Below are 24,033 nucleotides of genomic sequence, written 5' to 3'. Positions count from 1 at the left end.
TAAGAGGAAATGTACCCTAGTGAACTCTCTCCAGTCAAATGGCCTCTCATTCACATCCAGCCTTCTCACTTAGTCAACTCAAGTCTCTACTCCTCAGGCTTTTTATCTCAGACTCAATCTCTTTGTTCCCCCTGCAAGACATCCTGTCTAGTTCCAGTCTCCCAGTGTGCTTTTGCTCTTTCAGTTTCCTTTGTGCAGCCATTCCCAGTGTCTTAAACCTGGCTCTTGTTCCCCTATAGCTGAATCAAAAAAAATCCTCCTCTATCACCAGAATAGTCACTGTGATCGCAGAACAGACATTATGAACTATGTACTCACTATGCAGCCCAGTTTACATCATATGCACCCCTGTCTACAGCAGTTAGAAGTAAACTTCAGAGAGAAAATTCAGCTTTGCTACTATTTCTCCAGGTTAGAAGATGCATGCTCACTTAATGTGCAGTCCAGATACTCACAGGAACTAAGGGGTAGAGAGTTGTAACGACCCCCTTACATAAGGCTCCAATACATAAGAAGGGGAGAAAAGGAGACAATTTCTTTAAGAGTCGGTGCAAACTAGGCCCTGACCCTTTTTGGCTAGCTATATAGACCCACAGTCAGATAAGCTAGGCAGCTGCCTGCAGGATGGTAAAGGAGAAGGAACCCAGACAGAGTAGGAGCCTAGACCTAGCCGGAATCAGGGAAGCCAGGGAGATGGAGGGCAAATCCAGGAGCTAGATAGTGAGCGCATCAGACAGGGCAAACTGGAAACTATTGTTTGTGAACCAGGGGGAGAGCACTAGCTTGGGACTATTGCTTGTGAAATAGAGTGAGGCTTGCAAGTCTGAAATTGAGTATTTTCCAGACCAGAGGGCATTGGTGAGAGCTATTAGTAGGCAACAAGACTAAAAAGACCTGCTGGATGCCCGGGCTGGCTCTTGGTAATTTAAGTTATTGCAACTTGCCCTTTAACTTCTGTGGGCTGGTTAAAGACCTCAGAGGATCTGACAAAAACTAGAGGAAGAAGACCCACTGAAAAGGAATCTGGTTGGGAGCAGCAACCCTGGGGAACCAAACCTAGTTGGATGCTGAAGGGCACCCAGTGATGAAAGACTAGATATAAGGCACCAGACTGCTTGCTTCCCTACCTGGGACTGAGGGACAATACTTTTCCATCATCAAGTGCCCAGTCAGTGGGAGATAGCAAGCTAGGCATGCAAGTGAGCAGTTGAGACCCCAGGGTCACCCAAAGATTGAGGAGTCTTGCCCCAAAGCCATTAGAGGGTATAGTATGCACAGTCTCTGTGTAGGGATGGTACATGTACAGTTTGGTTAGCACTAGGAGCTAGGAGAGGCTTGACGATGCTTGCTGAGAATGGAACATTGAAAAATTTTAGCTGTTAAACTCTAGCAAGTATCTACTGCTGTGTAAACTGTGATTTTTTTCCCAAATTTTTATGATTCAGCCATGATTTGGTAGGTTTTCACAGAGATATAAACACTCCCATGATCTATGGCCTTTATCAATTTACTTCTATTTTCTGTCCCAGTATGTAAGACCCTTAGCTAAAGAGATCTTAAATCTACCCTGAGGAGATAACTAACTCTGGTTTTGTTAGGGGAGACAAGACACTCAAAATAACTATTTGCTCTTTGTAAAATATTTCAATAGATACTGCTACTGATGGTTACTGTATATTCTGGGATTTTATTGGCAGTGCTAGTTTTACAGAAAAATCTCTACAACAACTTCAACCTGAGTGCAGGTTACTTTAAGTCAAAAGATACTGCTTGCTGTTCATGAAAATGAAACACATTATTTAAGCTGTATGCTATAAAATAGGAAACGCTGGGTACATCTACATGAGATGCTACGTTGCCATAGCAATAAACTACAGCGACATACCTCATCACTGTAGTGATGTAGTGTCGGCAAGCACTAACCATGACCCCACCAGTATGTTGCCATAGCAATGAGCTACTTTGCAGTAGATCATCACTATGGTGATGTAGGGTTGGAAATGACTCATGCACTACTAATACTAAAAGCTAAAGCAAGTACTAATTGACTGCTCAGTACCAACTGGCAGACAAAGTTCTTTGTGTAAATCTGATATCTTTTATTAGACCAACTCAAATAGTTGGAAAAAATCTTCTTAGCAAGCTTTTGGGCACAAACACCCTTCATCAGACTGAGGAAGCATTTGCAGATGGTCTGTGCTCTTCCTGGATGGAGTGGTAAAGCAGCCAGAGGCCAGTATGTATGCAAGAAAGCCAGTCAGTTAAAATGTAAATTGAGGTGGTCAGTAGGTGCAAGAGAGGTGGGGGTTATGGGAATGAATGTAGTTGTAGTTAAAGGATGAGAGACAGGAGGAGAGGGGAGGGAAGAGGATGAGAATAGTTGGTAAAAAGTGGAGGGTTTACCTGGGGAGTCAGATGTTAGGCAGGTTATAATGTGTCATAAATCCAATGTCTGTATTTAGTCCATGATTTTTTGTATCCAGTAGACTGATGAGGTGAAGTTCATAGGCTCGTCTATGAAAGGTATTTTGTAAATTCCCTTTGAGGATTAGAACTGAGAGATTGGAAAGAGAGTGGTTTTCTCGTGAGAAATGTGCACCTACAGATAATTGGGTATTCTTGTTTTGACAAAGGGTGTTTGTGCCTGAAAGCTTGCTAAGAAGATTTTTTCCAACTATTTGAGTTGGTCTAATAAAAGATTTCAGATTTACCCCAAAAAACCTTGCCTGCTTATGTCCTTAGACCAACATGCCTACAACCTACACCCCAGTACCAACTGCACAGTCAGGGCCAAGTGTAGATGAGCTCTGTATGTGTTAACGCAAACAGGTCATCAACACATAAAAGATTATTTTTCTTACTCCATTTTTCATACATTTTTCACAAACATTAAAAACACACTCAGTTTAATTTCAATGATGAGCTGCCCCAGTTTTCAGCCTAAACCAGCAACTGTTACTACTATTACTACTAGTAAAATAACAACAACAATTATTATTATTATTATTGCTACATTTCCTGGATGATCAATACTTAAGAACGGTCCAGATTCCTCAGAGTATTGTAACGTTATTTTATATCACATTACCTACATTAAGTTATATTTATACGTATTCTTCATTGAAATTTTCATTCATCCTAGCCATGGGCCTTTTTCCTATTTAAGTCATAAAAACTAGCCATGAAACCATGACCCCATAAAATCAAAAGCAGAACTCTCATTGATTTCACTGGGGCCAGCATTTCATCCTAGGAATCTGAATTAATCTGTACCCAACTAACTCTGGTTCAGATTTTACTTGCAGTTACACATATGTGTAAGCTCCAGAACTAGACCTAGAGGGATGGAATGCTGGTTTCCATTTCTGAAATGGCCATGAGTGCCACTTCTGACAGCTGGCTGTATAAATCCAAATATTTCCAGTGATACCAATATATAATTCAGATCTTTACATCTTTACTTAGCCACTGGACAAGAGAAAGCAGATAATAGTTAGAAGAAAGCCAGCCTGTGGCAAATACGGTTGGTGTTTTCCTGTAGTCTCCAGGAAGTGTATAAGAGGCAAGGATCTTTTTATGATATCTTTTATTGGACCAACTGTATAATTGGGAGAGATGTTGGAAAAGCTTTTGGGCACTCCACTTTACGATGGTGTAAAGGCAGAATGTACTGGTATAAATTTGTTGCCTGTCCAGAATCTTTGATTCCCAGTCCAGTTCTGGGAATTAACTTGGTTTCTGCATCAACAAATTCAAATAATTCTAGTCTGTAATGTTTTCCTGTTACAGGAAATATTAGCTTTTAACAGATTTAAGATTGCATCCAATTATTTTGACCTAGGGAATCCTACGTGACAGCACAGCCCAAATACTTCAAAGAGTTAATGACAAGTTTTCAGCAGGCACAGTTTTCCCTTCCAAAATGATCAGCATTTTCAAAAGCACTTACAGTCTCCAGTACTCTTCTCCATGTGATTCTTAGTGCAATATGCCATTAAGAATATTACAATATATAAAACAAAGGACCATCCCCCCTAAAATTCAGTATGTGAAACTAAAACTTGCATGGGAACAACTGTAAAACCTATCATCTTAATCAAGTATATTAAATAAGATTAAAATAGAATGGAATAAAAATTAAATTATATCTATTTCAATCACATAAAATGAGAACTCTTACCTTTTTCACTAACACTTTCACTTTCAATCTCTACATCATCACAGCTCGTATATTCTGGAGTAGAAGCCAACTCTTCTTCTGAGCTGCTCAATGAAACCTGACGCATTTTACCTCCCTTTTTTGTTTTATGGGGCTTTGGTGGTGGAGGCCTAACAGATTCAGATTGGTCTGAGCTGAGTGAATCATTCCTTAACATAGTTTCCATTTTTTCACGTTTTGTTTTCCGTACAGCAGAATTAGGATCCAAATGGTGTTGCTTCCTTAATGAATCAGTGCGTCTCATATCAGGCCTATCCAGAGGAATTGGACTCCTCCTAGGAGTAGGAGGACTATGATTTGTGGTCCTCTGACGATTGGGACTTGGTCCCTGAGCCTCTCGAGTTCTTTCCATAGAATATGAACGCTGATTTTCCATGGCAGCCCTGCGCTCAGATATAGATCTTTGTCTTGATGGTCGTTCCATCCTCAGCATAGATATCCGGGAATCTTCCAATTCAGTGTTTGCCAATGAGACATCACTATGTCTTCGTTCATGGCGTGCTCGGGACACTTCAGCATGGATACGCATTTGTTCCTCATATGGTTGTGGTTTGACTGGATAACGAGCCAAATTAGGATCACTTCGGTATCGTGCCTGATATTCCTCTTCCCGCCTCTGCCTTTCATATTCCTCCCTGTTATGCACATCATCATCTTCTACAGGGTACTCTTTGGAACGTCTGCGAATTCTTCTGTTGGGATCTCTGTAGTCACCATGTTCCGGTTCTTCATATAGCTGAGGCCCACGTTGTGATCGCCTATCTGTATAATCTGATGGTGACCTTGGCATTGCACTGTCTGATGTTGCATGCTGTGAATATTCGTCCCTCTCGTCCCTTTGGTCGTATCTTCTGTTCTGATCTCTTGATATCGACGGGCTTCTTTTCCTAAGAAATCAAGACAAAAAGAAATAAAACAGTTCTGTCAGCAAAGCATAAACACATCTGCTACCAGAAGTTTATTAAGAAAGTACAGTGTTCAGCTGATTAAAAGAGAATAATTTTGTTGGCTCTTTCTAATATTGAGTGTGCTTGCACATTTATTTGTACTAAAGGGAATATGCTATGCTGCATATCAATTAATGGCTAATAATCACTTCAGCAAACAATAACTTTATGGAAGAAAACATTTTAATATTGCAGTAAAAATATATTTTTTTAATTTACAATAAATACTAACACCACCGTTACTGTTTTTGCACACATCCCATAACAATATACATATTTTATAACTCCTGGAAAAATATTCAAGCTAATCTAAACTGACCTTATGCTGTTATTTCATAAACTTCATGGAAATGAAGGCCAGAAGAGATCATTTAGTCTGACTACCTATTTGTAATGGACCATTAAGTATCACTCAAATACCCAATAACAAGCCCAAAATTACTTATTGCTATGAAAAAAATGTCAATCCTCCTAGACTCCAGTGTATACCACAGAAGACCAAGTTACAGCCAGCATGCAAGTCCCTTGAACTGGCAGAGAATTGGTTAGGTGGGATATACCCAAATGGTCCCAGCAGGCATGCAGAGGAAGGCAATAAAAATCCACAGACCCTGGCAATCTGACCAGAGGGAAAATTCTTACATCCTTACACCTGATGCTCATTATCACTTTTGAGTATTTAAGCACAACAAAGAAGTTGGGATCTTTTTGCCAAAAAACCCTGTTTTCTTTGAGGCCGATCTCTCTTCACCACCCCTCATGTGGTCTCTCTTACCACCCTTTTGTGGGGCCTCACTCATACCACCTGTCCTTTCCCCGGGGCCACACTCACCCTGCCCTCACACAAGAGGGTCCTCGGGCTTGCTTCTCTGCACTCCCCAGCCAACAAGCGCTTGGCCTCTTGGGCATCTCCTGCTGCCCTCATCTGAGTGAGCACTGGGCAGTTTGCAAACCACTGCTTTGGCTCTGGTCTCTCACTGGGTCCTTCACCCAGATGCTCTCAATCAGGGGTTCTTGACTCACCCTGTTGTTTGTCTGTGGCACTTCCTCAGCCACCCCACTCCACTGGCCTCCAGTCCACCTGTGGCCTCTGGCACCCAAAGGCTTACCTGGACCTAACTTGGCCCCCATGTTAGCAGGACCTACTCTCAAGCCCCCTGCTCACTGGGGCCCACTTCATGCCCCTTCCTCACATGGCTTCATCTCAGGCCCCCCTGTTTGCAGGGCCTCATTACTCCCACTCTCTACTCGCCCCTCTCTCCAGGGCCTCCCAACCGCCATTCTGATGCAGGCCACTAGGTGCCCCTCTGCACCCCTACCTCCACTGAAGCACCTACTCTGCCCCCTACACTGGGGCCTGGGGTTGTATACCCCCTGCAGGCTCAGGTGCCATTCATCAGCATGCCTGGCCCACCCTTCTCACTCTCCAGGGTCCTGTACCCCCCTATCCACTCTCTTGAGTCTTGCACCCCACACAGGCTCAGGTGCCACACCAGGACATGTCTGACCCTCTACTACCAACAATGATAAATAGCCCACCCAAAGTTGGGGGCTGGGGTTAAGGCCCTCCTTGTCTTTCACCAGGGAGGTAACTGGCCTGGCATTTCCTGGGGGCTTCCAAGCCACTAGGACCCCAGCAAGCCACCCTTCCCTGGCAGGTGCAGTTTCAAATCATGACCAGGACCAAGAGCCTCCAAACCTTCCCCATAAGCTCCTTCCCTCACCGCCAAGTTGTTGCAAGAGCAGCAAGTCCACCAGGTGATGTTACTTTGATGGTGTCAGGCAGCAAACTGCTGCCTCCAGCTCTGCTGGCCTGGATATAAAATGGCCACTCAGAGCTGGAGCAACACCTACCCCCAGATCTAAAAGTGGCAGACACCCAATGTGTTCTGCCACCCACCTTCCCCCTTAAACTGGTTCCTGGGGGAGGCTTTTCCCTGATGCTCTGCAAGCAAGCTCCCACGGAGCTTGTAATAGCCCCATAATGGTGAGCACTCCACTGGTGCTCCACCACATACCTTCCCCCTTAAAAAAAATGACCCTTGGGGTATTTTCTGGCTGTCTTCACTGCTAGCTATAGATATAGTTTGTTGTGAGTACTGACAATATCTACTATATATTGAATTTGCTAAATATGGTATCCATGTTTTAAACGCCCAGAACAACTGAAACATTTTAGCATCTATAGTACCTATCACATTTGTAGCCAAGTCATTTTTATTACAAAGCTGCTGTTATTTTTAGATCCTAGAATAATTCCCACTGACCATCATGAGCCTCTGCCTAATCCATTCCTTACTGTTAACTACCTCTTAAGGTGTCTCATAAAATCCTTTCATCACACTCCATGAACTAGATGCACCAAGGAAAATCATTACTCATGCCCTTGAAGAAGTTTACTGGCACATTCAAAACTGAAAAACTTGGAGGATGTGCCAACAATGTTGATGTACAACATGCAACTTTCAGCTCAACAATGCAATATATGTTAGTTTTCAGAACACCTGCTGAACTTCTTGTAAAGGTCACTTTTAATTTTAGGGTTAGCAAAGCTGCTTTGATTTCTGCTCCTTTGAATTAGTGATAAAAATAAATATCTAATATTTATACAGCACTTTTCAACTTCCAATTACTACAAAGATATCTTTATGCATGTGAATGATAATTTATATTATAAAATATATAAAAACTATAAATAAGAAAGCAGTTTTACAGATGTGGAAACTGAAACAAAGAATAAACATGAGCAGCAAAGAAACCTAATCCCTTATGATCTTCAAATATTGTGCTCACATATTTTAAAATTTTTAATTCTTTGTTTTTATTTCTATATGCACATGTATTTTTTTGGCTCACCTTTTACCTTTGTTTTGGGAAAAACCTTGTTTACAGTGCAGTAATGACAACACTAGTATTATAGAAATGCAAGCAGTCCACTGTAATGTGCATGTTATCTGTTCAGATAGTCAATTCATGAAACTCTCCAGCCTCACTTCATGTTAAAGGATAAATTAAGAACTTAAAGCAAGGTAGAGAAGACAGGAATAACTTTTCCTGCCTTTGTGGACAATAATTTCAGATGATAGAGCCTTAGCCTGCTGAGATTCTCCAACTTCACTTGGATTCCAGAAAATAAAATCTAAAGTTCTATTTCCATATTAAAAAAACCAGTGCAGGAGTTTATGGAGAAACAAAATATGTTGAGAGTAATTTTCATCAAATTGGAAAAATACCTTGCAGTTTATTAAACCTTTAACACAAATGGTATCCATGTCACAGTCAAACTTGGTTTTCAGTTCTTTCTGGATCCCAGTTCTGTACTCAAACCAGTAGAATGCAAATCAATACAACTGCTGTCATATTTGTTTGCACTGCATACACAAAAGTAAATGTTCAAGAAGTTGTGCTACATGTGTAATCAGTAGAGATATCCAATTTTATCTGTATATACTTTCAGTTTTGATACACTTGAGCTGTTAATTTATGGCTAAATAATTTAGTAAATAAATAAATACTTGCGTTGGCCTAATCAAGTATTTGCAAGTACAGTAATAACTCACCTAATGGATGGCGTAGGACTTAGAAAAAAGCATTCTAATGCTTTGATTTCCATTTCCTATTAAACGTATTTGAAAATTAAATTTAAATATTCCTATCACATGAAATGTAAGAGAATTTGAAAAGTGATGGGTTCACCCTGTTAGGGATTTTAGCTGTGTACTTGTTTTTGTGAAAAACTATTTTTCTTTTGATTTTTAATGATGGTAAGTGTTTCAGAATTATAAGCATGACAAACTCTCTTTAATATTTATGAAGCATAAAAAGGAATTTATTGAGAAAGCTCTTCATGTTGACAGTTGTCTCAGCATTAGTAAAACTAATCTCACTTTTTAGTTGTAGAGATCATTATTTTGTATAAAGGGAAAAAACTTATTCGGAGCCACGTAACCAAAGCATCATAAATGAGAACACGACAAGTAAGACATTGCATACAAGTCATAGCTCATTATAAAATTATGTACAAAAAAAGCTTTTAACTATTTGCAAAATGTGATATTTTCTGTACACAAATGAGTCATTCTGAAGTGGTATGAAAATTATACTTGCTAAATATTTTCCACTGGCAATCTATTGTGCAAGCTGTAGGAGACAAAGCTTATTATGCAACCCAGTATAAGGGACCACCCAGGGAAACCCTGAATACAATGAGCACAATTCTTCTTTTGCCTTATTAGAAAATTTCTTGTTAGAATATCTATGTCAGTTGGTACTTTGACAGATCATTTTAGAATGCTTCATTTCATTCAAAGATATCCAGATAACTGAAGATGGAGACAAGTCACTTATTGGATTTTTAGAAGCACTATACATAAAACTTTAAATCAATGGGATTGAGAGGAAGGATAAGACAATCACAAAACACATCTAAAAAGGGCCAAATCCTGTGAGAAGTGGGGCTAGAGAACTCCAAGAAGTTGTAGTTCAGGATCCTAAAATGAGAAAACATTTGGTCATAAGCAATGAAAGGCTAATTACACAACTGTAAGGTGCTGCATCCCCAGAAGCCAATGACAGGCATGGGATTTGAGAGGGCTCAAAGTCCTACAGAACTAGACCTCAGATTTGCAGGACTCTGCCTAATACAGAAGATCAGGCTGAATGATCAGTCTGTTCTATTCTTCGATAACAGGATTCTTTCATTTAAAAAATTCTTTAGGTTTTCCTCTCACCAGGGCAAATCAGCAAAAGTTGGCAGTTCCTTACTGTTCAGTAGGCTGGGTCTCTACTCTTTTACTCTTTTCCTTCTATTCTGCAGACAGTGTTGTGGAATGCTGAGTCACACCCCACGTAAGCAACCATTTTGTACACGTTTCTAAAAACAGACACTGTTTCTGTGTATTCAGAAAAATAAGCTTTTTTTTTTGCTTTAATTCCTTTCATTTATTCTGCAGAACACCTTTTACAGTTCTCACACATCATGCAGTACTCCAAGGTATACAATGTTTCTTGGTGTCTTTGGTTTCTTACTCCAGAGAAAAAAGAAACCGGCAGCTAGTTGACCCTGTGCTTTCCATGCTAAATCACTTCAGCAGCCTACTCTGTATTACACAAGAGAATGTATCGGCGGGTGTTGATTGTAGCCGTGTTCTTATAAGGACATAGGCAGATGAGATTTTTTGGGTAGATCTGATAGCTTTTATTAGTATTGCGTTTCTCAGGCTATTTTAACCAGTATTTCCTCGAAAGCACTACTTAAAGTATGTCTAGAATTCAATTGTGTAAGCAATTCATTAAGTGAACTATCTGAAATATTGCTTGATTTCTCCGTAGAAGTATAACAGGGGGAGAAAAGGGGGATATAAGGGTCAGTTTGGAGCAGGCACAGCCCATAGCCCAGCAACTGCAGACAAGCAGGTTGCACAGAACCAACTCCCACCCTGGTCCAGCAAAGCAATGATCCAGGCAGCCCCCGAGGATCACTAGTTATGCCTCTGTTTCTCAGTACAGCAATCTTTGTACACATTACAATACTATGCATCCTTTAACACTTTCCACCTAAGTATTACTGAGCAATAATTAAGGAAGACTACAATGCTTATAAAATATACTGAAGCATCAAGAATCAGACTGCAGATGTTAGCTTCAAATGGTATGTAGAACAATACTGACTGTGGATTTAGTCTGATTTCAGTGGAGGGAATCTGTGGTAGCAAAATCATTATCATAACAAAATTTACCACCGATAAAAACTTTCTTTTGAACCTGGTGTGATTGCACAGATATAAAATAATATCATATGCTTGGAATCACACAGATCCTAAACAATCAATGCAGTCCAACACAAGCATAACACCACCTATTTTGTAACTGTAATTAAGGATGTATGGGAGGGCTGGCTAAATCACTGAACAACAGAAACCACTGCCTAGTAACTAAAATAATGAAATCTTTAGTTAAAGAACTCAAATTATTTGAAATAGTCCTTGGTTAGTCTACAAATCTTCTAATACAGATATATGATTCCTTTTTGTTTAAAATCATTTTTCAAGTAAACAATTTATTTTATTTTCTGCTTGAAGAGCATTGCATGTGCAAAGTAATTTCTGATAACAAAAGACACTTTAGCCCTTGTCATGGGAGTTTTTTAAACCAAATGTTGTTAAATGTTTAATTGTTTAATACACAGGATTTTGAACACATTTGGTCATAGCAAAAATGATCGGAAATTCATAATTATGAAAGGCAAAGTTAAGAAACTGTCCTCTTTAAAAATGTTACGGCAACTTTGAATTGTAGGCCAGTAACTGGAAATACACACACATTTCTCAGAGTTTGTGGAGCAAAAAATTTCAAAAATATTAACAGATATAAAATACAAGTTAAACTATTTTAATCTGAAAGCTATTCAGTCAGCTTAACAGATGAATGGTTACCATTCTTAAGAAAAAACTTTCTAAAACTTATCTTTTTTGGATTATTTTATTATATTTTCAAAACTACTGCCTTTTTTAAAACATTCTACATTTAAAAGCTATGTGGAGTGCAGTCAGCTGACCTACTTTTCCAGTAAAGCCTTTTATTCAATGTATTGAACAGAAACAATTGTAAATTACTAAAATTCTTTCACTCAATTAACTAGATAGTATGCATATTAACAACACTTGTTTTAATCCTGATCCCAGTGGAATCAATAAAAATAGAGGGGTCTCTATCAGCCATTGTACCATAGTATGCAAAATGCCTAAGCTAAAAAATGAAGAATGTGCTAAATAATAAATAAATGGGAATAGTAAAAGAGAACAGGTGAATAAAATGGAAATATACCCAATATATAATACAATGAACTTCAGGAAATAGAGTTCTAGCCATAAAATCACCATGGTGTTGTTAGTAGAATTACAAAAGTCTGCAACTACTACTATTAAAAGAAATCCTGTATTTGAAACAAAGTCTAAGTTGCAAATAGTATTATTCAAGTTAAAATACTGAATGGCTTTGCTAAAGGTACAACAACTACAGTCCTGTACCTAATGCTTAGTAAATTATTTTCCAATCCCTTCAACAAACCGTTTGCTTAAAATAAAAAAAAAAATCTTCCTAATCATCCAAAAGAATAACAAATGCTAAGCATAAAACACTGTTTTTACAAAACATATGCAGTACACATCTTCCTTGCTTTACCTTTTGATCAGCCATTGCACATCTGGGAAGAAGGAAGCATCATGTTCATGAGAATACATCAATTTCTGTTCTGCCTAGCACTGTCATTTAATCCTTCTAGCTTCAGTGAATAGTCTCTTAATTAGGAGAGACAAATTCCTAAATGTTTCTTTGTGATCCCTTCCACTCTCCAAACTACAATTACAGAATATAGGGCATCTAGAAAAGGGTACAGTACATAGAACAACACTAATATAAATATTCAAGCCAGACAGCTGACCCAATGGAGAAGCTACTGAGAATATGGGAGGAGGGTTACAGTTTAATGCTGTTACCATGTGCTGTATATAGCTGGAGGTCAAGTAAGAATTTACCCTATAAGGAGGATTATGGTACTTAGCTGATTAGTGCCTTGCTACAGTAGTATTGACTGTAAAATGTACACTCTGGCCCCAGGGTTTTTTTTAAAAAATGATTCTTAAAATTGCCTAATTCTAGTATTTGTACTTTACAAACTGGTAGGCATGTTCAGTCTTCTACACTGTGTTATGATAGGTCTCAAATATAACTATTCAAGATTTATTGTTTTAAAATATTCACTGGGCAAACTTTGACATCACTTTCAACAGTTTAGGTTAAAGCCAGCTACAGAACCTACTTCAGTTTGTACTGAACATATTTCAGAATTGAAAAGTGTCATACTGTCTCTTTCTTCAAAATATAAATATAGGGAAAGTATTAGTGAAAATCAATGTACTAATATTTATTCTAGTGACAGGTAAGCACCAGAACTCACATTCAGAAAACAATGTGAATGCGGTAGTAATATAAAGCAAATATATGATAACCTCATTTATATTCTAAAAGATACCCACAGACCATTATTTACTTATTTCATAAGTACAGCTCCATTTGTCTGATAAAAATAGATTGCTTCAATTTTTGTATGTTTCTCAGTTTAGATCTGATTTAAGAAAATATACTACCCATGTCAATGTGGTATTTCATGGGAAAGCTCAAATTCAAAAACAATTCTTTACTTCGGACTGCTGAGTGGTATAGACAAAAAGATGCTTGTAGAAATTAAATTTACATATCTCAATTCTCTTTGCAGACATAAATGGGAGCATATTGTCATAGGCAGTGTACACACATTCAAATAATCTAGGAGAATTCTCCTAGGTTTGTTCTCCTGGGAGGGCCCTGTGCACACGTCACTATGATCTGCAGGCTTCCTTAATCTGCCTGGTGACAGACAGCAGTAATGCACAGGGCAACCCTGATTGGCCTGCCTCAGGCTGCCCATGGTCAGCCTGTGTTTCCCTGCATCACAACATGGAGATTGTGAAGGGGGTGTATTTTGATCCCTGCTCGAGGAGCAGAGTCCAGCAAGTAATACACTTTCTCATGAGGGCAGAAGGGGATGCTGGAGGACTGTGACATTCAAAGAATCTGGAAGACTTCTCTCAGGTTTGTTCTCGTGGTAGAGAAACTCACGCAGAGCTGTGTGTACAGATATTCGAAGCTGAGGCACTAAAGAGTGGAGAGCTTGCAGTGCTGATGACACTGTACAGCTATTTGGGCGGGAGGAGCAGGAAAGGAGCTGTGCACACATCTGAACATCTCTGTAGACTCCTTTAGTCTTCTTGTGACAGATGGCAGTAGTGCTTAGGGCATCCCTGACTGGCTGTCCCAGACTGCCTATGGTCAGCCTGTTTCGCTGAATGTGGGGATTGTGAAGAGGTGTGTTCTGCTCCCTGCTGGAGCAGCAGAATCCAGCAATTGACATACTGTCCGCTGGGGGGATGCTGAAGGGCTATGTTCTAGGGTTACCATATTTCCAACTCAAAAGAGAAGACATCTGTGGGAAGGCGGGGGGGGAGAGGGGTATATGATTGGAGGGGGGTAGGGGGGTGATATGCACCATGCCCTGTCCCTACCCCTCACGCCCAAGCCACAGCCCCCCAGCCCTTCTGCTGCCCTTCACTCTCAACCCACAATACACTACCCTCCAGACCATGCTGGTGCCCCACACTCCTAACTTGCAGACCCCCTATCCCTGCTGATACCCCTTCACTCCCAACCTAAAGTCCCCTGCCCCTCCAGCCCTGCTGTCCATGCAGCTCCCTGCTGCCCCTGAAGAACCCTCCCACCCCTTTCCTCTGCCTCCCCATCCTGCTGAAGCTGCAGTACCAGTAGGCACACACATGCCTACATAGACTTACCTTCCTCCAGCTGCCAGGGCCCATGCACAGACCACACGATGGCCCAGCCTCCAATCACCTTCCTCCACTGCCCCCAGCCCAAGCAGCTTATTGCTGGGGCAAGCTTGGAAGTGCCAGGAAAGCAGAGGCACAGCAATATCCCAGACATTTGCTAATAATTTTAAAAAATGACCCAGACAGAGATGGGAGGACCCAAAAAGAGGACATGTCCAGGAAAACCCAGATGTATGGTAACCCTACTTTGTTCCTTTCTGAGAAAAGCCACAGCATATACAGATGTTTGCTTTCCCAAGATAAACTCTCCTTGAAGTGATTTAACTTTGGTTGTTTCCAGGTTGTTGGAGTTTTTTTACACCTGAAGTTGCCATGTTTAGCCTGGGAGAAAAAGTCTAAACAACTGTACACTAACGGTTTCTTTTGGGAGAGCAATGATTCTGTATGGCCATGTCTACATGAGCAGGAGTGTGCGCTTGCAGCAGCACAAATAGTAGCAGCATAAATTTGCATTGCTACTTTGTACTGTAGTGCACATCCCTGCTTGTGTGCTTTACAGTGGAGCACATTGTCTCGCTGTTCCATGTGCTGCAGGGCAGGGCTGGCTGGGACACGGGGTTCCTCAGAGTGGGGCTAGCCAGCAGACACCCCCATGCTGAAGCACGCTGTGCCCCAGCCGGCCAGGCAGCAGCTTGTGGAGATGGGAAAGCAGCCAGCCCAGGGCTGTCTGGTCCCCTGTCTCCACATGCTGTAGAGCCCGCACACTGAGGCACCCTGCACCCCAGCAAGCCATTCCCTGGGCTGCCTGCTCCCCTGTCTCAAGGCACACTGTGCCCCAGCCAGCCATGAAGCTGCTGGCTAGGGTGCACGCTGGCTCAGCACAGGGGCTTTCAGCATGCAGAGATGGGGTTTGTCCCACGTTTGACCCATTTCTGCATTTGTCCCAACTACTTTGGCATGCTTTGCACCACTTTTTTCTTCCATTTTTCTTTTTCTACTGGGAAATCCCAGTAGCAATTTTTCTAGCCCCAGCACTGCAAATTAGCAGTTGCCATGCATCGTTTAATGTGCAGCAAGTGCGGTCTGTAACACTGCAAAGAGGTCTGCAGAACCACAAACCACACGAGTCTGGATCCAGCCTGTGAGGCCATATATATTTACAGGCTATTTTCAGTCTGTGAGGTCAAAAGCCTTGAGATGTTTTACAAGCAGAACCTCTGTAGATTTTCTCAACCTTTTTAAAACACATTGTTTGTGAAGGCTTCAGAGAAATCCTTATTGTCTGGTGAAGAGGCTAATTGCCCTTCTAAAGAAATAATCCATTTGATGCAAAATTATTTCACAATCAAAAAAATGAAAGAGAAACATTGTTTCAGTGGGCAAACCTGAGAGGCAGCTGGTTTGCCTCGAAGTATTTCTATAGCCTGATTGCGGCCACTTACTTCATGAACTTTTAAAATTACTAAAAGACCTGACTACATGCAAGGAACAGTATTTATCATGACAGCAGACATGCTCTTCATGCAATGTGTCTGGCTATTTAATTCCCATGGTACCCACATTTTGAGAAAGGGAGGAGAGAACGTAAGTGATGGGAAATCAAAGAAGAAACAACACATGTGATCTGGAGCCTGCAAATGTGCTCAATGGTTATAGGATTTGATACTGCAAGGAAATAAAAGTGTAAGTCTCAGACTTGAATGCTATTTTGAGCACCCTAGCAAGGAGGAGGTTAAATTCCAAGCAGGTGGAGAGAGGCTGCTAGCTATGTTCAACATGCCAGCAGACAGCCAATACCTGGGAAAAGTAGCTTAAATACCCTTATGCAGCTATATTGTAGCACAGCATATGACACTTACTGCTAGAGCATGGTTCCACAGCATTTTCAGGCTGATTAGGTTAAGAAGCTCTATCAGCATTTCCCATATGGGCCGCACCCAGATGAGCACAGACATGCAGTATGTGGCACCCATCTATGGTGCCACAGACTGCACATGAAGGAGTTCCCTGCACTGCTATCCTGTAGTGCGGAGGGATGGTTTGACGCCAGGAGATCCCAGGCTGGTTTTCCTCTTTGGAAAGGAAGCATGTGCTCCCTCATTATAACATGCCACTACAGTGACGTAGAACCTAAAAATACCTGTGCATGGCCACCATGGCGCAGTACAGGGTGTACACTGTGCCATCATTTATTACTTCCAAAAGGCAGTACTAAATGACGGCGCAGTAACATCAACGCTATACAGCCATGTGTGGACACACTTAGTTGTTAGGAATGTATCTAATCAGTTCTTAGAGCAAGGAAATTTAGTCGAAGTGGAATTGGTGTCCCAAGGAGAAATACTTAGTGCAACCAAATACCAAATAATATGCTTTAAAAAAAAAGATTGCATGTAATGTAACTAAAGTATATATGATTTGACATCCCTGTGGAGATGAACTCTTACATTTTGGGAGTTTCTTTTGCAAAGAGAAAGGCTCAGCTTGCCTCACTGCTAACTAAAAACAAAACAGACTTGACTTTTCTTACACCCTGGAAGCATGCCTATTCTGTACATCTATTTTTACATCTCAGTCATTAAAACAGTATAAAAATACATCAGAAATAATTCCAGCTTCACAACTCCTGTCACTAAAACACCTTTTATTTCCTGACAAGCTGGATATTTCATAATCATCTGGTCTACAAAGGATGTTAAAGATCTGAGATCTAATTTCTATTCTCAATCATTATTTTTTCCTATAAGCTAGCTCTTTCTGGAAGTCTTCCAAGAGCAATAAAAAGACCAACCAAAGAGGCCCAATCATCTGCTAGAGAAATATAGGCAGGCAGCTTGTTCAAGTGGCATGGTTGGTAGCTTGTTTTATGCTTATCATATAGTCAACAAATGAAATGAACAGAATATTGTACTGTGGTTTGGCCTCCCAGTAGAATACGAGCCATCAGTTAACAGAAAATGATAATTTCCCTGAGAAGCAATGAGATGAGTTAAATCAGTTTGTGAAAATGCTGATGACAGCTTTTAAAAGACTAGTGGTAAGTTTCAAACTTACCTGCTACACGTGAACAAACACCAGTACAGTTCTGGAAGGTGTAATCATCTATAAAAAGTTAGCCAGTACATTCATTGTTAAGCTGCCAACACAAAGTCCTTTTCAGCATGAGATTTTCTGCATGTTTGATTAGAAAATGAAGACAGATCAACTTAGGATAGAGCCTATAAAAGACCATCTGACCTCTGGGACATTTGAGTTGACAGATGAAGCAAAAAGTGGGAAGCAGGCTTCAGATGAGGCATCTGCTTTACAGTAAAGGAAGCCTACAGGGATTCTGAATAATTTAAATGCTTTCTGACTGGTAAAAACAATCAAAAGATTTGATGGTTACAGTCTGCAAAGAATGCTTCACAATAAATATAGATTTTTTTAAATGCACATTTAAGTGAACCAATAAAAGGCAGGTATAAGATTCAGAGGTTCTAAGACTAGAAGGGATAACCATAATCATCTAGTCTGACCTCCTGGAGAAACAAGACAGAATTTTTTTCCAAAACCTATATTAAACAACACTATGCTGGAGAAGGAAAATGTACTGAATTAAATCCATAATACTTGGTCTATCAGTGGCACCAAAGTACCATCAAGGTGATTTTCCCCTAAGCAATAGTATTAGATTACTCATTTTTAGATGGTGCACTACTAATGGCACAGCCTCAAGATCTGTTATCTTTCCATTGCAAATTAGTAGGCTATTTCCTTATTAGCACAGTTTGACTAGGGTGGGGTGACTGGGAGCAGCCACCCCAGGTGCTGACTTGGGGAGAGAAATATCAGTTGCCACTGCAGACACCCAATCATATTAGCAGCAGCCAGGAGTCACCACTGTCTCCATGCATCCTACTGCCCTAGGTGCCCAGCCGCTTCATCATGCCTCTACTTATTAGGACTAGTGGTTAATCAAAAAAAAAAGCTTTGCTACTTTGAGCTTTGAATTTTGGGGATTGTCAATGTCATTTACTTATCTGTATAATTCCCAGGGAGATACTGGAAATAATTACAGCTATGTCAAAATCATAACAATGATATAAACTCTTAAGGCGTGTTAGGTAAGCATGTGGGAAAACAGCCATCATCACTACCTATCAGGTAACAATTTTTATAAGCAGGGCTGCAAGCATGTCTATGTTAGGAAAAGAAAAAGGAGAAAAAATGGCATGACAAAATTAGAGTTTTAGGAAAGGGTAGGAAAAATCTACTGAAGTCACAAATCTATTGGAGGTCAAAAACGATGCTCCTTTAAGCTAGAGACAGACATTACACATAAACTGGTTTACATGATCAGAAACTTGTTTAAACCTGTAACAGAACAGATGTTCAGGGCAAATAAACCAGTTTGAGATAAACCTGGTTAAAGAAAGTATCAGACTTAACTGATTTGGCTCCAATCGGTTTATGCAATGTCTATCCCAGACCCCTTGCTGGTTTAAGTTTAACCACACTCCCCAGCATGATTTTGGCATGCTCTCTGGGCTGGCTCCTCCCCTCTGCTCCCTGGCTGGAGCTCAGCAGAGACTGCAGGAATCTGCCTGGGTTCTGTCTGCTCCCCCCACTCCCCTCCCCGCTAAGCAGGGATTCCCCTGTCCCCTCTGCCTTACACAGACACCTCTCAGCATTAGTTAGCAGACCACATGCTGCCTATGGTCCTTGCTGTGGCAGACAAAACAAAGGCAAAATCAACAAGTAGTTGGTAATGTCCCTCTCTTGTTTTTTTATGGGGTGATAAACACAATTATCAATTCCCTGATAAGCTGTTCAGGAATCAGAGTGTCCTGCTGGGGCCTGGCCACACCCCCCTCAGCTTAGCACTGTCAGAGGGAAGGGAGGGCTGCTCTAGCACCCCCCAGCTTAGAATCTAGCCTGAGCCACTGCAGACATGTGCCTACATTTCTGGGATGTCTATGCAGCTACAGACTGATTCAGCCTAGCCAGGTTAGATATTCTGGGCTGTTACTTTCCCCACTCATAATTTTGGAGACAGTTTTTCCAATGCAGCATTAGAGAACCTCTCTAACAAATGCCTTAGATAAGGTTACTGGTCAACAGTGAAGGGGAAACAAAGCACAAGCTAACCAGCATTACCAATTTGGAAGCCTCTACCAGCTTCTAAAATTATACCATTAATTCATGCACTGATTTTGAAAGCTAATTAATACAGCAAAAGCTGTGTTAACTGGCACTTTATTAGCCTGAAAACTCTACTACCCGGTATCCGAGGAACACAGCAAAAGCAAAACCAGAAGTATCACTTCCAGAGACTTCTGGTTTCACTGCTGTGGGTCAAGTTTTTCTTTGTCATTTCTTTGGCCCACGGCCCAGGGCAAAGCAGCCTGCATGGGGCCCCCCTCTCTGTCCCCCGGCACACTGATGCCAGGGAGTGCACCAGACAGTGCACATTTGATTAACCAGCATATTTGATTAACCAGCATCCCCCATTCCCAGGAGATGCCAGATAACAAAGCTTTTACTGTAGTAGGGTTTGGACCATTTCTGAACAAGAAAGAAAAAAATTAAAAAACTGGCCGGCATGATTAAGAAATCTGTTCTTTCAAATATCCAAAGAGTACTGAGCAAGAATTGGTATTTTTCAACTCTGTATGTCCAAGGAGAAATAATGTAGTGGGAAACACTTTATTAAGAAGCACCAATGATATGAACAAACACACAGATCTAAATGGATAATTTTCAAACAACAGTGGAAATATGGGAGGAAAAGGAAATGAATCTGTTTCCCAGCAAAGAGAACTGTTAACTGTCATTTGCAATAAGATTTCCATGTCAGAAATAAAAGAATAAGGCACATCCTATGTGCTGGAAAACACATTGAATGTGATGCCTTCCCTCCTTTCTAAATTGTTTTGACCAGTACTGTCCCAGTCATTTGGGGTGACAGCTGGATCCAGGCCACAGGGCTTCTTAAAGACCATACATCCTCTCTCCAGTGACGGGGCAAATGGTAGTGGTGTTAAATCGCACATGTTGACCATATTGCCACTGCTTGCTTTCCTGCCAAAAGGTTTTCCCAATAAGGATCCCAACACGAATATTTGGCAGTAAGACATCCAACAACAAAGGGGTTAATGCCACCACTGCTCATGACACTGCAGCCAGAGGTGTCCTCAGTGGGAATCTCAACCTGGAAATTCTGCAGTGGTGCAAGCTGTGATGGTGTTAACTCACCAGATGCTGGCCCCACTGACACAGTGGTTCAGGCTAGGGTTAATGCTGCCGCCAGTCACCCCAATGCAGAATTCTGAGCCATGAAGGCCATGATTTAACCAGTTCTGCACTGCATATGACCCATGGGCTGCTATTTGGACAGCACTGATTTAGACTTTAAAAGTCAAAGAGCCCTCTGCTTTATTTTATGCCTTCATGTTACAACAAGGTTCATATGCCCTATAAGGATGCATCTGCACTGACAGTAACTATCTGTAACCAACTGACAGATTAGAGACACTGTACTTTTGCTATTTTCTTGTTATATCCACATGCATTACTTTTGTCAGGTATTACAGCTGTACTGGTCTCTATGTACTCATCCCACAACTTCAGGAACACCTCCTTAAAACAGTAATTCACAGGGAATATTTTAAGCATGGAAAATATAAGAAGAATATATTTGAGCATGGAAAATATAAGAACAAAGTTGAAACACCCCTAACTCACTAGGAAATGTCACACTTCAGCAACACATTCCCCAAACACTAATTTACCTAAACAATCAGACCTTCCTCAAAAGTCAGAAAGCCAATATTTTACTACAAATCATGAACATTCTTTGTCAACAGCTATCAGAGGTTCAAGATCACAGGTAGAGGCTGCTTCAGGAACACATTCAGAGACTTGGAAGCAAAGACCAATGGAAAAAGGAATTCATACTGTAACTCAATGAAAAAGCTCTTATATTAATTTTATTGTCTCCATAAGTGAATGGAAGAAGGGATTTACTGAGGTGCCATGCTCCTCTTGGATTGGGTCTTCAATGCCATCCTGGTGGGACCATGTTGATCTTAAGGTCTGGGAGAAACAGCAATTTGGGTGCAGAAAGTCTGAAGGAGGAAGGAGGCCTTTATCTATGTGGGGAGGTTGACCTGACCTTTCAGTGCTAGACTATCAGGAAGATGAGCTCTGGCCACCATGGAAAAAGGCAACAAGAACATTATTAAAACATGAAAATATATCCAATGACTGTGCAATCCACATGAAGTATATATATATCTCCTGTTATATTCTACACAGCATTCATGAAAGCAAAGATGATATATTTAAAAGACTGTGGAAGCCACAGAAGTTAAAGCAATTTATTCACAGCTAGGGAAACAAACAGACAAGACTGACATGGTAAATGCTGCAAGGATCAGGAATACGTACTTGATCAGTAATACTGTGTTATTTTGTAAATTCATAGAACTCTAAGCTCACAAATTCAAACACAAATAAAGCAGCCAGTAAAGTTTTGATTGATTATTGTTATTTCAGATCGTTTTCTTCATAGGTGTGACCTTAGACAGTAATAATTTGATTATACAACATTTTGGCTAAGGAAGATTATGGAATAGTAAAGAGTGAAATAGCCATGCACAAAACAGAATGAATGAGATGGTACTTGGAAGGTTAATAATTTTTTTCCTACTGACATCCTGACAGAGGTAAAAGCTGAAAAACAACTTTATTTAGCACAAAGTGCAGACCAGCTGCAATAAATTATAAAACCAAGAAAAAGGAGAATCAAATACAATGCAAGAAAACTATACATGGAACAAAATATGGTCCTATGCAAGTGTTCCAGAACTGGGCACTGCTGAATGGAAATGCTGAAAGTTTGGATTGCTGTTCTCCAACCTCTGTGAGTTTTGAGTGAAATGCTCTTGAGGGACAAGTCAATGTAGAATACTTCATGGCACTGAATTCAGGAGCTGGCACATGCTGCGTGCTGAAGTACTTATGTGGAAATAAGCTGTGTTACTGTAGTTTGTCTTGTTATCTATACGTATTCCCTGATGAACTCCTATTCCCACATCTTTTCTGTCTTGACATGTGTTCCATTATGGCATTGTTATCCTCAAACCTGGTGATTCAAAAAAGACTTCTGTCTCCTTGTTGTCCTCAAACTTTTAGCTCTTGCACTTGATAGGCTGCCTCCATCTGCTCTCCATGGTCTTAAACCCAAGAATGATTGTCCTGTATTCTCCTCTTCTTGGCACTGATACCGTGGGTATTCAGTCTCTTGATCTGTGATGGCAGAGCACAAGTGCAGCTATGGGCTGTAAACTAAGAAAGAAGGAGAAGGTCAGCTGAGGAACAAATGCATTAACCATTCTTATAATAAACAATATGATAACATTGGTTTAAATTCACATTTTAGTTCTAACATTCAAAGGAAGGCAGTATGATGGACAATTCAAGATGGCATGAATGTTATCACCTATGTTCTCCTATAATGTATTTGTTATTAATTAACCTGATTAAGTTTGAAAAGGAGAAGAGGTACTGGAGTCTGAAAAGGCAAAGCTTCCGTATTTACTTACTTCTGAATGAAAGGTGCCTTAAGAACTTCTCTCAAATAAGTACATCATAAAAGGAAGGAAAGATCCTGTTACAGTGATGGTGGGTCAAGGCCAATGACCTTAGACAGACTCAGGAAGACAAGACCCATAAGTTTATTTTGATAGGGGACAAGAGAAAACTAGGCTTAACACCTGATTTAACTGCCAAACTCAAATGCTGACTTACTAGTGATGGGTTTTTTTTCAGAGCACTTCCAAAAACTGAGGCAAAATTAGTCCATTAGCTTGGTCTGCTAGATGTACTGGCTAGTGGCTACCAGAAGACAACTTCAGCAGATGCCTTGTTTCCCCTCCTGTCATGCTTTCTTCTGCCTTTTGCTAAGCAGATGGTTATCTAACAATAATTATGCAACTGTTTCCCAAGGTTAACAGGAAAGCAGAATGAAATGTGATCCCACTGGACAGTTGTCCCAGGCTAGCTGCATGACAGCAACAAACAACCCGGTTCAGACAATGTTATCTACAAACTGAGTTTATTAAATGCTTGGCTATACACATGACTTTAGACATAAACATTTTCCTCACTAGGCTGCAGTACTGACTCTGGTCACATGGTATGGAATATCTCATCCAACTGAGATTTGCAGTCTGCTTTGTGAAAAAACAGAACAGGGAGAATGCTGCCACTTACACTGCAATAGTAGAGTCAGGAAAGGGAATGGATGAAGTCTCCACCTTCTTGCAACAATGCACCTACCCATTTAACCACAAATGCATTGACAATACAGCCCAAAAAAACCACCCTCAACACCCATACATGCAAAATGTAATTTAAAAGCAACATACCTTATGAAGAAGAATATCTAATCTCCTTTACTCCTCTGTCTCAACTTGTTTGTGTTTCCTTTTCTTGACATTAG

At 40.6% G+C, this 24,033-nt stretch overlaps 1 protein-coding gene across 1 annotated transcript in view; it reads right to left on the bottom strand.

The window, feature by feature from the left end:
* Positions 1-24,033, bottom strand: part of RIMS2 (regulating synaptic membrane exocytosis 2) — a 1,108,253-nt gene that overhangs the window by 745,503 nt on the left and 338,717 nt on the right. The window contains exon 4 of the mRNA XM_019528053.1: positions 4,181-5,106. Coding sequence (XP_019383598.1) covers positions 4,181-5,106 — 926 coding nt within the window. The remainder of the gene's footprint in view (positions 1-4,180; positions 5,107-24,033) is intronic.

This window comes from Gavialis gangeticus, unplaced genomic scaffold (genome assembly GCF_001723915.1).
Source record: "Gavialis gangeticus isolate Ggan-Ray unplaced genomic scaffold, GavGan_comp1, whole genome shotgun sequence".
Classification (NCBI taxonomy): domain Eukaryota; kingdom Metazoa; phylum Chordata; order Crocodylia; family Gavialidae; genus Gavialis; species Gavialis gangeticus.
The sequence above is the reverse complement of the archived record's forward strand: the minus strand, read 5'-3'. Positions and strand labels throughout refer to the sequence as shown.